Consider the following 16310-nt stretch of genomic DNA (forward strand, 5'->3'; position numbering starts at 1 on the left):
ATGTACAAGTAGCACAGGGGGCAGACCTCACATCTATCACTGGGCAAACAATTAGAGAGTGTTTCTTGCAAAGTTAACTAAGCAGACAGACTTTTCCTGGATTCCATTCTATCGATATTAATGACACCGTAAAGATGCCCTTATGCGGACCCTGTAACAATACTAGGTGATGGGTTTGTATAACTCTACCAGGTGGACCTGGCTGGGCAACACGGCCGGATGAAGGCTGCTGTAGGAGACAGGCGAGCGCCCCCTATCGGCAGAACCTGGCAGGGAGGAGCTGGCAAAGGAGACGCATGTGCAGAACAGGGACAAGCTGAGGCGACAGCTTAATCACCAGCACATGCAGTTTCCCAAACTATGTCTAGAGGAACCTAGTCCTGAAGATGCTCTGGAAAGAGTCCTGTGGTCAAACGCATACAGAAGTATCACAGCACTTGCTAGAAATTGGTGTATCTGTGAAAAGCAGAGAACAGGCTCCATGATCAGGCGGATTTGACTCTCACGCTGCCACCCTCTAGTGGCCTTGGGAAAGGTCTTTCATTTTGTGAAGCTTCCGTTTCCTCATCTATGAAATGGGAATAATACCCACCTCATGCTATATATTACTAGCTGGGTGATCTCAGGCAAGACCTCAGTTTGCCTCAGTTTTCTCATCTGTAAGATGGGGACAATACTAGCCAACGTGGCAGTGGTAAGGACTAAGTGAGGTCACGTATGTACAGTGCTTAGTAGAACACCTGGCACAACAAACACTCCACACATTCCTAACACTTACTGGAACTTTAAAGGCCCTGAGAAGTCCTGTATTAAAGAAACCTACTCAGCTCTGGTTAACCCATCTGACCACAGAATCCTTTTCCATTTGTTTGCTCTTGAATCACGTGTATCAATGTTCCTTAGAACACACATTGGAAAATATTGGTCTGGTAACGAGGTGGCCTTGGGGAATAGCCAGTAACAGGGATCAACAAACTTTTCCTGTGAAGAGCCAGACAGTTAATATTTTAGGCTGTGCGGGTCACATACAGTCTCTGTCACATGTTCTTCTGTTTTTGTTTTTGTTTTTTTTTTTCCCAACGCTTTAAAAATGTAAAAACCATTCTTAGCTTGGGGGCTACACAAAAACAAGCAGTTGCCAAGGGCCAGATTTGGCCCATGGACCGCAGTTTGCTGACCTCTGACCTAGTACATTCTAGCCGTTCACTGACTGTTCCTGGGGACACGGAAGAGGCAGCCACTCAAGACAAAAGCCCAAAGGGGCTCAGAGGGACTCAAGTGGCTCCCCGGGGGCAACAAGACATGTACTTAGAGAACCTCCAGCCTCCACCCTAGAGGCCAGCTCTCAGACCCACCGGACTGGACCAAAAAACACAGGGTACAGTAAGCTCTAATGCCTACCTCACTCAACCGGCTCTTTCGGGGAAAGGTGCTAGAAAACATCACATACTCCTAGGAAAGGAAAAGGAGAAATGCAAAGAGGAGGCATGCCAGTAAATGACCTAAACCCAGAAAAACTAGAAGATGCAGGAAGAGCCAGGACCACTGTGTGCCCTGAGGCAGGCATTCCTTTCTCCCATCTGAGGGGTGCCTCTCACATCCCGAGGGTGAGGCTGGCGGGCACCTTTCAGGGGTGGGGGGTAGAAGAGTAAACAGGCTCGGAGGAGAAGCAGACAGTCAGCATCCTGAACGTCTGTTTCCAATTAGTTTTGTTCAACAAAGAGAGAGAGGGAGGGAAGGAAGGGAGGGGGACGGGGGGGAAAAAGAGAGGGAGAGGAGTCCCCTCTATGAGAGCCAGGACTGTTCACAAAAGTGAGAAAGAGAAAGTTTGGTGCACATCCTCTCTTAGGTAAAAAGACTACTACAACGCCCGCCCCACCCCGGGCAATCTCAATCAGGTGTGGAACAATGAGCCCAACACATCTATTAGCTCTAAACCGACGCAAGCCGTACATTTCTGGATTCTTCTGCTTCGCGGGTGTAGGACAAAGGTAGCAGGTGCACCAGGGTTACCTGGAGTGGGAAGGAGTCATTGCCGACTTGACTTGCGGAAGACATCTGTCGGCATTCTCCTAACACCATGGAGGCCACAAACACCACCACGGTGGTCACCACAGACACCAAGAGGCTCTCCAAGACTCTAGGAGGCAAAGCGCAGCTGTTACTGTGGATAAAAAGTCACCTGGTCCTGGGAACTCAGAAACTGCCTACCCACAACCCTCCTTTCCCCCAAGAGCACGCACAGCAGCCCCTGCTCAGTTAGCGCGCGTGCAGAATTTATCAGTGACTTGCTGCATTCCGGCAATTTGCATGTAAAAAGTGGGTAGCCAGTAACGTGGGCTGCTGCCGCCACATCATCTCTCTCCGAGGAATGAAAGGCCTTCCATTTTAAGTCCGGAGGCAAGAGTCTCGTGAGAGTGCACCCCTCGGCGGGGCCAATACTGACTTTGTCATGTGTCCTGGTGGCCAAGTCCAGAGAGGCTGGGAGTGAGCCAGCGGCTCTGATATAAATTAAGCTCAGCCTCAGTCTCTTGGCCCGTCTGACAAACAGATTTCCATTCTCAGTCTTAGACATGACATGAAAGCTGGTGTGGGAAGTGGGGTCCATTCCCCGGGAGAGATGGCCCGGTCCACACGGGGCCTGGGGGGCCACGGCAGGAGGGGAGGTGACTGCGCGGGTACCTGACGAGCTTAGGTTTCGGGTGCACGTTTCGCATACGGTACTTTGCAAGCCTCTTGTTCAGACAGTTGAATGTGGCTCCCAGGAGGCCCCCAACGACCCCCATCACGACGAAGAAACCCAAGTCCATAGCTGTCCAGAGATGACATTTTTTATCAGAGTCAGAGCACTGAGAGAAGGGGCAAGGGAGGGAGAGAGAAAAACCAGAGTGCCCATGAGAACAGGAAGGGACAGGAGCAGAAAAAGACAGAGACGAGAAGCGATCCTGCCTTCTCCCTGCGAGAGCCAAAGCAGTGCTGGAATCCTGCCCACTGAGCACAGGGCATGCGGAGACGACAGGGGCCGAGACGCACCTACCCTTCGGACGGCTTCTCTCTGGTACTTAAGAGCAATTTTCACGGGTCAAGAAAGAAATTTTGGGGGCAAGGACAAAACGTACCTTAAACTCGCCAAAGTTCAGCAATCCAGGGAGCTGGAAGGAACCCCAACTTCCAAACTGAATCCCAGAACGGAAGAAGTTGAGGGTGAAGGTGGCAGACATGGAGCAAAAGAGCTAGGGGACAGGTGAAAAAACAAGAACGCTCAATAGCGACAGGTCCTGCTTCCTCCCAGACATGTCCCCGTAAGCCTCCTGCTCCGCAAGAGACCTGCCAACTCCAGGTCTGGACACAGGGCTCTGGTAACCACGGCAGTAGATACACCACAAGTGTGAAAAGTTGGAAATCAGGCTATTAGGAGTTTTCACTCAGCCTTTTGTGAAGGACTATTTATTTACAGCCTATTATGCACCAGACCCTCTGCCAAAAAAGGAACAGTAAACACCAGAGGAAGAACGTGCTCCCCTGAGGGAGGAGACGGGGGTTCACATCAGTACCACAGCTGGTCTCACCTACTGGGTCGGATGGTTCCTCAGGAGAGAATAACAGCAGCTTGACTAAGGATGGGAAGGGTGTTAATATGGGAAGTACAGAAAAGTCCACAGTTTGGAGGTTATGGGTGTCTAGAGCAAAGGAGGTTCCAGTAACGTCAACTCTCCTGGTCTCATCAGAAGCACAGGTTAACTAAAACTATCGATTAAATTGAGCCTTTTATCACCGTGAAACGTCCCTCATTCACTTTGGTAATTCCCCTTGCCTCAAAGTCTCCTTTAACATTAAGAAACTACTACACCAGCCTTATTTTGGTTAGTGTTTGCATGGTATACCTTTTCTGCTCCCGTTATTTCCAGATATTTGTAACTGTATTTAAAGTATGGCTCTGGTAAACAGTAAAAGAGGAAAAAAAAAAAACTACTGGTAAATGTAACGAGTAAGAGATGTCCAGTTTAAATTTGGGGGGTGTGGTTAAGTTCAGGGGAAGGTCTTCCTCACCACTTTCCACGTGAGCCCTTGGTTCCAGAAGGATGAGCCCTCCTCCAGACTGAACAAGGTACCCCCAATGGGGGCCCCGAAAGCTGCAGCGACTCCGGCGGCCGCCCCTGCTGATACAAAATCCCGCTTGTCTCTGAGGAGAGAAGAGAGAGACGGTTTATCTGAGAAACAGCCCTCAGGCTGCGAAAGGCAATTTTTCACTTCCTTATGCGCTGACATTTTAACATCTCGAGACCCACGAACAGTCAGGGCTCATGAAGGGCAGGTCTCTGGGGAGGCAACTCGGCAGCCAACGCAGTTCACGTACGAGCCAAAAGCTCTCCCCAGGAGGAGCTCCGCCAGGTGGGGGGACTCCCTGATGTCAGTTGACTCTGAACATGGATTCTCAGGAGGCAGACTGGAGGGTTCTGGTGTCACCGCTGAGCCACTGGCTCATCAGACCTTCCTTCCAGAAAGCCCAGCACCAGAGAAAACGTACAAGTGTGGCTGTGAGCAGAGGGGCAGGTGACTGAGCGGCAGGAACGCCGCGGCGAGAAGGCGGACCGCAGCCCGGACCCTGGGCCCCTGACTGCAATGGCCTGGCCAGGTGTGCAGGTCAGTAACACACGCAAATCCCACGGGCTGAAGAGTGCCCGGAAGAAGCCTTCCAACCCCGAGACGCGGCTGACCAAGCAAGTAAACTCCATTCTTGATAATATGCCTGTGGACTTTCCTGGTCGTATGTTTGACCTTGGACCACATTCTTCGTTGTCTGAGATGCTTCTAGGCCCTACGTTATGACAAAATAGAAGCCATGATGCCTGCTTGGCCCTTGTGCTCCTAATCTTCAGAAGAATAATTCAAAGCCCACCTCCTTCTGGACGGTCGGGTTTCGCACGCAGCCCGCCCAGCAGGGTAGGCTGTGAGCCGGACTAGAGCAAGTGTAGGGGCAGTAAATGAACGGCTTGTTTTTTCCAAAAAAACCCCCAATCTCCAACCTTTCCATACCTGTCACTTCGGAAATAGGGGAAGTTAAACTGGATCTTCCGTAAAGAGATGCTCTGAAACTAGAACAAGAGAAAACAGAGTCAGAGAGGGGCCCGAAGCTGCAGGAATCCACAGCGCCGGGGGGTCCCTGTAGCCTGAGCGCACCTGGGCAGGGACCGTGAGAAGGAGAGTCCAGGGCAGCAGATGGGAAAAGAGAGGTGACTTTGGGGAGGAACTTCTTTTCCTGCCCCCAAATTTCTAGGCTCTTCAGAAACTGCATTTTGTACATAGTGAGCGAGTCCGGAAAGAAAAGGGGAAAGAGCTGAGTGAAGGGTTGGGCGGAACTGAAAGCTGCTGCAGATGTAACGGGGCGGTCACCGAGGAACAGGCAAGGGGGCCAACTGTTAATCTGCTCGACAAAACCTCAGGCCGCCGCACAGCAACTCCCTCCCCTTAGAACATGAGATGTAAACGTCTGTAAGTGACAGTTCACAAGCAACTGAGACTTCTCCATGTGGACCAGCCCGCGAGAATGGGAGCCGGGGAGTCCTAAGCGAGCTCCTTGGCCTCCCTAAGCCTCAGCTCCTCATCTGAGAAGGAAGATGAGGACAACTCAACCCTTGAGGTGCCTTTAAAGAAAGGAGTCAGTATATGAGAGTCTGGCCCGGACAGCACCTAACGCTAATGAACAGCAGCTGTTACTCCTGCGTTGCTTCCAAAGGAATCAGCATAGACCTGCGCCTGAAACCATCTCCGCCAAGGCTTCCAGCCTCTCCTGAGACGCTCCACAAAGCCACCCTGTGTGGACGTGCTCGGCAAAGGCTGTGGGAGCACCGGGTGACTTTCATTTGAACAGACTTTCTCTCTGTCCCATTCCTGCTTCTAGGACTCAGCAGGGCCTCGTTAAAGCCTCGAGGTACCGACTACCTGCTCTCCTGGGAGACAGACCACATCGTTTCCTCGTCAACCCAAAGTGACAGCAGATTCCGAAGCCGTGTTGGGATGCTCCCGACGGATTTTTTCCAAATTCAGCCACAGACACGCCCCTGCGCAGGAGGCCCACTCGGAGGGGTAACCCGCCCCCGCAGACCATCAACCCTTACCTGCGGGAGGCCAGCCCCTACCACTGCTCCACTGTGGATCATGGGGCCTTCCTTCCCCACAAAGAGCCCTGGAACAGTTGGAAAAGGGGGAGGCCGTCAGTGAGCACAGAACGGTCTGGGTCAGGAGACCTTTGTTACATAGACTTTTCTCTTGACAACTATAAAACAAAGATGATCCTATGGCTTTATAAGAGAAAGAGTGAGTCAAATTCCCATCAAACAGGAGAAAATAATCTTGAAATTCTACATCGGGGGTCAGCAAACCATAGCCTGTGGGCCAAGACAGCCTTGCTGCCTGTTTTTATACAGCCTGGGAGAGCTCAGAATGGTTTTTACATTCTCACATGGATACATTTTAAGCGGTTATGTAAGTTTAAGCACCTACCTAATAGCTTCTTTTCTTGCCTCTTGGCCCACAAAGTCTAAAATATTTACTATCTGGCACAAAAACTTGCTGACTTTGCTAAAAGCCAACTCCACAAACCAACAGACAGCCGTTCTACTTCAACACTCAGTGGTGTGCTGGTCAGATATCTCGGAATGGCAACTAATTCACAGCGTCTGCCTTTAAAAAACAACCCATCAACAAACAGTGCAGAAACCTGTTTGAGGCTGGGGCCTTCAAATCCGAACCTACTCAGTGTACACACATGATGCTTCTTGTCATCTTCACCCCTTGAACGCTTGAAGGATAAAGGTCAGAAAGACCCTCCTTACCTCCAGCCACACTGAACAGCACTCCAAAGACTTTGCAGAGCAGGGTCCGGAGACGCACGATTCCGGGCACCTTCACACCATTCAGATAGCATTTGATCTCGGGTATCCCAGAACCCGCTGCCACTGGCTGATGGGGAGAGCAGGTACACCCAGAAACTCAGACTCCACTGGGTCTACGGTTCACCCTGGACAGCCTCACTAAAGAGGGCGAACTGACCCTCCTCACCAGAGCAGCACCCACCCTCCTGCCCCCCGTGGGCCTGTGAAACCAGAGGCTGCCCCTGCTCCCCGGGCTTCTGACTCAGTAGGTCTGATGCATTTCTAGCAAGTTCCTGGTGATTCAGCATCACCTGGGGGGGTCTTTCAACAATCGATGCCAGCCTTCACTTACGGAGAGTCTTACCTCATTCGTCTAAGCTAGGTATCAGTTACTTTTAAAGTTATTTTAAAGTCTTTTAAAGTTTAAAGTATTTAAGTTTGAAGTATTTTAAAGTTATTTAAAGTCATTTTTACCATTCCCCAGGTATTTCTAATGTGCTACCAAGGTTGAGAACCAACCTCCTCGTCTAGATTTTTCCTCTTTAATCTCACCAGAGGCTGAAACCACTTTCAGAAAACATCTCTAAGTGAACGAGAGACCACTTTTTCTACGGGAATCTATATTTGAAGTCTAAATCAGTTTCTTGACATTTTGAAAATGGAGATGGAGAAAATGAGCGCAAAACCTCATGAGCAAAAAGGCAACACCCCACCACCTCACCTCAATTAGGACAAGAAGGCTCGCGAAGAAGACAAAAGTCAAGTTGAAACCCAAGAGTTCAAGGAGGGACAGGGCGAGGCAGCCTTTCTGGCTGCACTCCTCCACCGCTACAGACATGGGGTTAAGGAAACCGTGCCCGCTAGCTGGGGCGGTCCTACCGTCACTTGAAGTGAGGCAGCTTCTCCTCTTCTGAAGCACGGTGGCTGCTTACTGCACACCTTCCTGTTCTCCGTATATAAACTTAAAAAAAACACAACTGCCTGAGATGTCTCCTACATTAGGAACCATTTTTAAACTATGAAATACTTCAAACATTATGAGAGGTAATGTACAGACACCTGTACTCCCACAGCCCATGCCTTGACAAATCTCAGTGTAACGCCACATTTGCTCCAGGTATTTTTTGAAAATGAAAACATTAGATACCATTAAAAACAACGACGACAACAACAAAACCCTTTCAGTGTCCCTCCCTCTCTCCTGGAAGAAACCACTAAGCTGAAACTCTTGCGCGTCCTCCCCTGTAAGTTTCCATGTGCGTCCACATTGTTCTAGGTGCTTCTAAAATTAAAACAATGGCATTGCACTTGACGCACATTCTACAGCTGCCTTTTTTCTCTCCCTCAACGCTTTCTGAGAATCAGTCATGTTGATATAAAAGCTCTGGTTCATTTATTTTAACTTCTACATAAAACTGTATCATATGAACATCAGTTTTCCCACTCTCCCATTTGGTGCGATTTCAATCCTTTGCGATCACAGAGCTGCAATGAACATCTCTGTGCATGTCCGAGGGCCACATTTAGAACAGAAACTCAGGAGTCAGGAAGGCGCACCTTCCTATGTATTTAATTTTCATTTCCCTGCTGGTGGTGAGGTGAGTCCTTTTCCACAGGTTTATTTATCAGCTAATTTTCCTCTTCTGAGAATTGCCTGTTCACATCCTTTGCTTGTTTTTCTATTGGGCTGTTTGGGCTTTCTTCTTACTGAGTGGCCGTTCTCCCTCTATTCTGGATACTAATTATTTGTTTCTTAAATGCACGGGAACAACCTCTCCTAGGCTGTAAACTTGTTTTTCAGTTTAGTTATGGTGTTTTATTGTTGTTTGGGGTTTTTTGGTGTGTGTATAAATAGAATATTTACTTTGATGTGGTCAAGTTTATTGATCTTTTCCCCTTCACTCTGTGCCTCCTGGAGTCCTTAGAAATTACTCTGTACTCTCAACATTACATAGTCTCTTCAAGTTTTGTTTCGCCTATTGACATCTTCAGTCCATCTGGAATTAATTTATAGTACAAAGAATCTAATTTTGTATTTTTCCAGGTGGATAACTGATGTCCCAGCATCTTTTATTAACTAATCCATCCTTCCTCACTAATTTATAACACTAAGTCTGTCAGTCACCACATCTCTGTATGTGTGTGGGCCAGTTTCTGCTCCTCTATTATTTCCCACTGGTCTAATAGGGTGTTCCTGCACCAATATGATACTGTTTCAATGACTGTATCTTCAATTATATGTCTTGACATCTAGTATGGCTAGTTCCCTGTCTGTTGTTCAAAACTGTCTCAGCTACTCTGGGCTCTTTACTATTCCACACAAATTTAGGAAGAGACTTTTTGAGTTCCAGCAACAAATCTATTGGAATTTCCATTGGGACCACCATGAATTCATAGATTGATCAGGGAAAATAGGCATCTGTGCTTCACGTCTTACTAACCATGAACATGAGCATCTCTCTATTAAAGTCTTCCTCTCGTGTCCTTCGATGATAATGAAAAACCTCAAACCCAAGTGGCTAATACGTAGCTCTTCAAAGATCACGTCTGCTGTTAAACTCACTTCTAGACAGGAAAGCAGAGTCAGCAACTGCTGACGTCCGGAAACACCAAGACCCGTGAAAAGGATACACGCCTGCACCACTCCGAACTTGAGCTGGGTGAAGAGCCGCACAAAGAAGTCCACGAAGAGACCCACCTGTGAAGAGCACGTGAGCGGTCACCCAGGTCTCCCTGCTGTCACAGGCGCTCCCTTTGAGGCACCGCCCCTTCCCCCCACTGCCTGTTCTCGCTGGTCACCTGCACCGATGTTACCAACAGGCCACGCGTCCTTAGTCACTGTGGCTACAGGAGGGCCCCACCTGAGCCTGGCGCCACGGCCCCTCCAAGCACAAAAGAAAGGGGTGCAGCTAAGTTGTCAGAAGGAGAGTTAAAACACAGAGGGAAAAGGCTGGTAAAAAAGATCTGAGACTGGGCTTCCCTGGTGGTGCAGTGGTTGAGAATCTGCCTGCCAATGCAGGGGACACAGGTTCGAGCCCTGGTCTGGGAGGATCCCACGTGCCGCGGAGCAACTGGGCCCGTGAGCCACAACTACTGAGCCTGCGCGTCTGGAGCCTGTGCTCCGCAACAAGGGAGGCCGCAGCAGTGAGAGGCCCGCGCACCGCGATTAAGAGTGGCCGCCGCTTGCCGCAACTAGAGAAAGCCCTCGCACAGAAACGAAGACCCAACACAGCCAAAAATAAATAAATTAAAAAAAAAAAAAAAAAAAAGATCTGAGACCAAGGAAGACCACTGGTGCTTGGAGAGGAATAGTACAGAGATGTGTGAGGGCCTGCTCCGCTCTTTCCAAATGCAGTTTCAAAAAGCCTTTGCGTGCTTTAAAGGGCATCAGAGTTGCGTGGCAAGAGAAGTATGAAAAAGTGTCAGGATTATGATTTTAAAAAAAGGAGTGGGGGGAAGGCAGACTCAGTTATGAAGACAAACAACTTATTCGCCGGCTGGAGCTTGCCCTCTGACCCCCTCCGCCCCTTGGCCCATCATCTCCCCACGCCCCGCCTGCTCACCAGCCCTGTGCAGACTCCAATGGCAAACACCATCATCCACTTCACCGCCTCATATCTGCGACCTTTCTGTTCACAAAGGAAAAAAATGACTGCATCATTGCAGGCTTATGATGACAGCAGGGAGGGAATACATTTCAGCCAACCAGTTTTAGACTAAATTCCATACGGACAGCAAGCACGGTGATGATGTCTGGGGTGGCAGGTGCTTTACAATGTAAGAATGAAGAACGCTAAGGGCCGGGCCAGGAGCACTGACAGTGGGCACTCTGGTTGGCAGGTTGAAGGACTAAGTAATAAATGCAGATATCTCATGAAAAGGGTTGTTAAGAGGCCAAGGGGTAAAGAAATTTACTTGAGTATTTAGAACAGAAAAAGAAGCTGTCCTAAGACCTACTTGGTCCCAAGATATCAATAAGGGACTCACCTTATTATCCATGGTCTCCAAAACTTCCAGGTAAGGGTCATTGATACAGCGATCATAATCCAAACTCTGAAAGAGGGACGTGTGAGTTAAAAAAAAAAAAAAAAAAAAAAAAAGTCACAAGCCGATCGGAAGAATTACCAAAACCTGGAAAGGGATAAAACTCCCGGTTCCTGCCACTCAAAGCACAGACGGACACAGCAGCACCCAGGAAGAGCTTGTCAGAAACGCACACCCTCAGCCCCCTCAGACCCGCAGTATCGCAATCTGTGCTTTATACGGACATTTCAGCAGCACTGCTTTAGGTGTATACGTCACGCTTTAGGAAGTTTTTTGTTTTATTTTTAATTAAATTAAATTAATCAATTAATTTTTGGCTGTGTTGGGTCTTTGTTGCTGCGCGCGGGCTTTCTCTAGTTGCGTCGAGTGGGTGCTACTCTTCGTTGCGATGCGCAGGCTTCTCATTGCAGTGGCTTCTCTTGTTGCGGAGCACGGGCTCTAGGCGCGTGGGCGTCAGTAGTTGTGGCACACGGGCTCAGTAGTTGTGGCTCGTGGGCTCTAGAGCTCAGCCTCAGTAGTCATGGCGCACGGGCTTAGCTGCTCCGCGGCATGTGGGATCTTGCCGGACCAGGGCTCAAACCCGTGTCTCCTGCGTTGGCAGGCGGATTCTTAACCACTGAGCCACCAGGAAGTCCCAAGAAGTTTTAAACTACGTATTTTTAAGTGTCCTGTTTCTGCCAAACATTAAAAGACCTTCAGCTGTCACTAGTGTTACCCAACTTACTCTATTAGATGAACAAATACTTCAATTAACCTGAACCAAATTAATTTAGAAAGTCTAATTTTAAGTATCTTCTGCAGTTCGTGTCTGTGAAAAACAGGTCACGAGACAAACGTGGAGACTGTTTTCCTTAAACTTCACAGAACACAGCTGTTCTGCAAACGCTTTGCAGGTGGGCCAGGGTCATTTCAAGAAACAATTCAAAGGAAATAATTTTATTTCTACGTCTTGCATGAGAAGCAGCAGTTTGGCACCAAAGGAAAACAGTCTTCTGTGTGCTCTCTCCCCATAACCTGTTGCTACCTACACGTCAGCTAGTGAACAAACTGGACACTGGCCCGGTGGCCACACTCCCAGGCAGGAGTTCAGAGTCGGCCAAACAAACACAGGTGTGACACGTGACAGTTTTTTCCATTTATATGACTACCCAAAGTCCAAATTCCTTTTTTAAAAGGCTCCTGGAGTAACAACAGGCGACTGACTAAATCAGTTATCATCCACCCAAATACGGAAGACTATATAGCCATAAAATAATTCTGACAGGTCTACAAAGACAGATGGGGAAAATGTGCAAAAATTAAGTAAAAAAGGCAAGATGCAAAATAAATAAATAAAGGCAGATGCAGAATAAAATGTATAATATAATCCTATTTTGATTAAATAAAATTAAGATTTGTATGTCAGCATACAATGCAAAACATTTGGGAAAACTGTTAACAGTGGTTATCTCTGGTGTTTTAGGAGGCATTCACATCTGGATATGATTTAAAATTCTCCCAGCAAACATGGTGTACTTTTTATATTAGAAACAAAATTGTTTTCCTGATTACAAAACAAAGACAACCCAATCTGTAAACTATACTTCTGCTGGGAAACTAGACCCATCCATGAATGACTAAATATATATATGTATTTAATGATTATATATATATACACATACACATTCTACACATATATGTACGTATAGTAGACCCTTGAACAACGTAGGGGTTAGGGGAAGCGACTTCCCACACAATCGAAAATCCGAATTTTGCTATTTCTGCCTCAAAAATGAAGAAACTGATAAATGACTCACCCAAGGGCAAGAAGCTGAAACAGTTTGGATACTAGCTCTTTTGATTCCACATACTGTGATCTCTAATGGAACACAAAGTTTTCCCCACACTTAGTTAATTTAAATATCTGTAAAATGAAAATACAGGCACTGCATATAACCTGCATATAAGTGGACCTGAGCAGTTTAAACCTGTGTTGTTCAGGGTCAGCTGTATGTACACACACACGTTTGTGTATATGTGTGTGTGCATATATACGCACACGCATATATTTTTTAATCAATTAAGTGACAGCACATTCTAGGAACAAACAGAAAAAAATTAACATGTTGAAAAATATGACTATCCTTCATACCAAATATGTATAAAAATCACTGGCAATTAATTATTTGCTTGATGGTTCTGTCTAATAACACTATGGCTCCATAAACATTGAAAACGCTTATAGATGTCCAGAATAGGCAAAGGTATAAAGATAGGAAGTAGATTAGTGGTTGCCTACGGTCAGGGGCAAGAAGAATGGGCAGTGACTGCTAACAGGTGCATGGTTTCTTTCCAGGTGATGAAAATGTTCTGAAATTGATTCGATGATTGCACAACTCTGTGAATATACTAAAAAAACACTGCACTGTACATTTTAAATGGGAAAATTGTATAGCATGTGAATTATGGCTCAGTAAAGCTGTTAAAAGGGACATTTAGAAACAACTGCAACACCAGAACACCAATCTTTTTTTTTTTTTTTAAATAAATTACCTGAAAGTTGGACACTTGGTAAACAGGTACCAATGAACTATATGATCTGTTATTAAAACCTGATATTGTTACTTCTCCTTTGCCATGACTAACTTCCTTTTTATTTCTGCTGTATATGTTGCTCTTTGGTTTGGGGGACTAAGAACTTTCTTAAAAATAAAATTTGTATAGGTGGCCTGCAGGGCTGCTGCCCATGATTATGAGCAAAAATGCCATCTGGCCATGAGGGCATATGGGGACTGAGATGTAGGCCAAATTCACTCAGAAGGGCACCTTAGGGCTCACACAAAAAGCACCTTCAATGGGCCTTTAGCTGGGGCGTTGCAATGGCTCAGAGGGGGAGGCCTTTTATTCTAAGTCCTCCCAGCTCTGAGGGGTGCCTTTTTCTAACTCAAAAAGGCACTACAGGCCCTGCATGAAAACAATACTGTTTGGTAATGGCCCCATCCCATAAATAGGGAGTTGTTATTATTCAAACCACCTATAATGAAAATAGATGTCAAAACAGGGACTCTACGGACTTCCCTGGTGGCGCAGTGGTTAAGAATCCGCCTGCCAATGCAAGGGACACGGGTTCAAGCCCTAGTCTGGGAAGATTCCCACATGCTGTGGCGCAACTAAGCCCATGTGCCACAGCTACTGAGCTTGCGCTCTAGAGCCCGTGCGCCACAACTACTGAGCCTGTGCTCTGGAGCCCACAAGCCACAACTACTGAGTCCGCATGCCACAGCAACCGAAGCCCACACGCCTAGACCCTGTGTTCCACAACAAGAGGAGCCACTGCAATGAGAAGCTCGCGCACCACAACAAAGAGTAGTCCCCGCTCACTGTAAGTGGAGAAAGCCTTGGTGCGGCAGCAAAGACCCAACACAGTCAAAAATAAATAAATAAATAAATAAATAAATTTATAAAATTAAAAAAAAAACAAACCTCAATTTAAAAAAAAAAAACAGGGACTCTAACATCTTGTAAGACTCCCAATTTATCAAAGAGTCAAGTATGTGCAATGAACTCTTTCTAAGGCAAGAAAGAACACATCTTAGAAAGAGCTTCAGAAGGAAGGTTTTCTAGTTGATCCCTCATAAATAAAATCTGGGCAGACTTTTCTGATTACGTGCCTAGCTAAATTTGCTCTTACACATAGCAAATGCTCTCAAGAAGCTCATATGCAGAGATGGTTAATTGAGAAATATTAACGACTCACACAAAAGAACATTAGCCCATAAAATTTACATAAATATGCATATCAGCTGAAAGTAAATGCATTACAAATATGAGTGCAATACAGTGAAAGGAGTGAAGGGGAGCCGGGGGAACAGTAGGTCAATGGAGCACAGATGCCGTAGTGAGCTCCCAGGAGTGGGATGAAGGCTGAGACGGTGTCAGTCGTAGTAACAGTCAGGATGATATCACCAGGCTCAGGCTCAGGCTCAGGCTCAATGAGGGAATACAAGGTGACAGCACAATATGGACTGTCTCATACTAATTCCTGCAAGTCTCTCAACTATGTACAAGCAAACAAATATTTAAGAAATACGAGACAATACATCAGTGGATACAGTGCTTTTTGATTGATTAAATGCACTCACATCAGAGCAGCACATCACACTATACCACTGTGGTACAGTTGGCAAGTTCTAGACTCCTAAAATTATTTTGTTAAGTCAATTGCAAGGAGAAAAAAAAAGATGAAGGTGGAATCTACTTCATCTTAAACCTATTTGACTTAAAAGATATATCACACAAATGCAAGGTGAGGACCTCATCTGGAACCTGATTCAAACAAACTATTAAAAAGTACATATGACATTTATAAGACAACTGGAAAATCTGAACACTGGTTTCTTGATATCAAGGAATTATCATGAACTTCTTAGGTATGAAAATGGTATTGGGTTATGCTAAAAAAAAGACATCATATACTAGAGATATGCACTGAATTACTTATGGGTGAAATGATGTGATGTATAAAATTTCCTTCAAAATAATATGGGAAGGGGGAAGTGGATGGGAGCATACATGAAACAAGGTTAAGCATGAGCTGAATGACTGTTGAAGCTGTGTGATGAGTACAGGGGGTTTCAATGTACTATTCTGCCTATTTTTGTCTATGTTTGAAATTCTCTATAATAAAAGTTTTTTAAAAATTCCATGCGAAGCTATAAATCATAATAGTTACACTAAATTCTACAGCCAGAGTAAGATAAAATATTAGAAAGAAAATTAGTCTGGGTATGTTATTGCTCTAGGATATTGATTTTTTTAAGTCTACCTGACATTTTCTTTAAAGCATTAAACATAGACATGACTAAGCCCACTTCTTGGAATTGATCCTAAGGAAGCAATTAAGGATGAACAGGAAAGGATGGTCACAACGATGCAGTTCATAATATAGAGAAGTCAGATTAAAGAAACTGTGGCACAATGAAATGTTATTCCCCTATTTAGAAAGATATTATAGAAAAGTATCTATTGCTACAAAAATTCTTATCAACTGGGAGGGGAAAACATGTTAAAATAGTGTATTTAGTAGAGTCTCACTTTGTTACTTAAGAAAAAAACATGGAAAAGGACGTTTAGTAAAGTGAATAATCATCTTTTAACGAGCAGTGTTACGGGTTTTTCCCTAGCTTCTTTTTGTAAATCATTTACGAATCCTCTATCACAACTATGGCTTGTTTTTGCCATTTCAAAAATCATAGAAATGTCATCATAAACTGATTAAATGATAAAAGGCACTCCAGCAGCACTGGCCTTACTACACACACACACACACACACACACACACCCCCCACAGACTTTCAGAGTCCAATGCTTGAAATCCAGAACTAAAACCAAGAACTGACAATTCTGAGAGAA

General features: G+C 45.9%; 1 protein-coding gene across 4 annotated transcripts in view; it reads right to left on the bottom strand.

Annotated features, from left to right (window-relative positions):
• The window catches only part of CLCN6 (chloride voltage-gated channel 6), a 29462-nt gene that overhangs the window by 11618 nt on the left and 1534 nt on the right, over nucleotides 1-16310 (bottom strand). For 3 of the 4 annotated variants that reach the window (XM_061184944.1, XM_061184946.1, XM_061184948.1), the window contains exons 3-13: nucleotides 10863-10928; nucleotides 10439-10504; nucleotides 9507-9573; nucleotides 7597-7703; nucleotides 6837-6963; nucleotides 6120-6187; nucleotides 5038-5096; nucleotides 4051-4183; nucleotides 3120-3233; nucleotides 2683-2849; nucleotides 2014-2140 (exon numbers count right to left, since the gene is read on the bottom strand). In XM_061184944.1, the coding sequence (XP_061040927.1) occupies nucleotides 2014-2140; nucleotides 2683-2849; nucleotides 3120-3233; nucleotides 4051-4183; nucleotides 5038-5096; nucleotides 6120-6187; nucleotides 6837-6963; nucleotides 7597-7703; nucleotides 9507-9573; nucleotides 10439-10504; nucleotides 10863-10928 (1101 nt within the window). The remainder of the gene's footprint in view (nucleotides 1-2013; nucleotides 2141-2682; nucleotides 2850-3119; nucleotides 3234-4050; nucleotides 4184-5037; nucleotides 5097-6119; nucleotides 6188-6836; nucleotides 6964-7596; nucleotides 7704-9506; nucleotides 9574-10438; nucleotides 10505-10862; nucleotides 10929-16310) is intronic. The other variant, XM_061184945.1, reaches the window with a different exon arrangement.

This window comes from Eubalaena glacialis, chromosome 3 (genome assembly GCF_028564815.1).
Source record: "Eubalaena glacialis isolate mEubGla1 chromosome 3, mEubGla1.1.hap2.+ XY, whole genome shotgun sequence".
In the NCBI taxonomy this organism is placed as follows: domain Eukaryota; kingdom Metazoa; phylum Chordata; class Mammalia; order Artiodactyla; family Balaenidae; genus Eubalaena; species Eubalaena glacialis.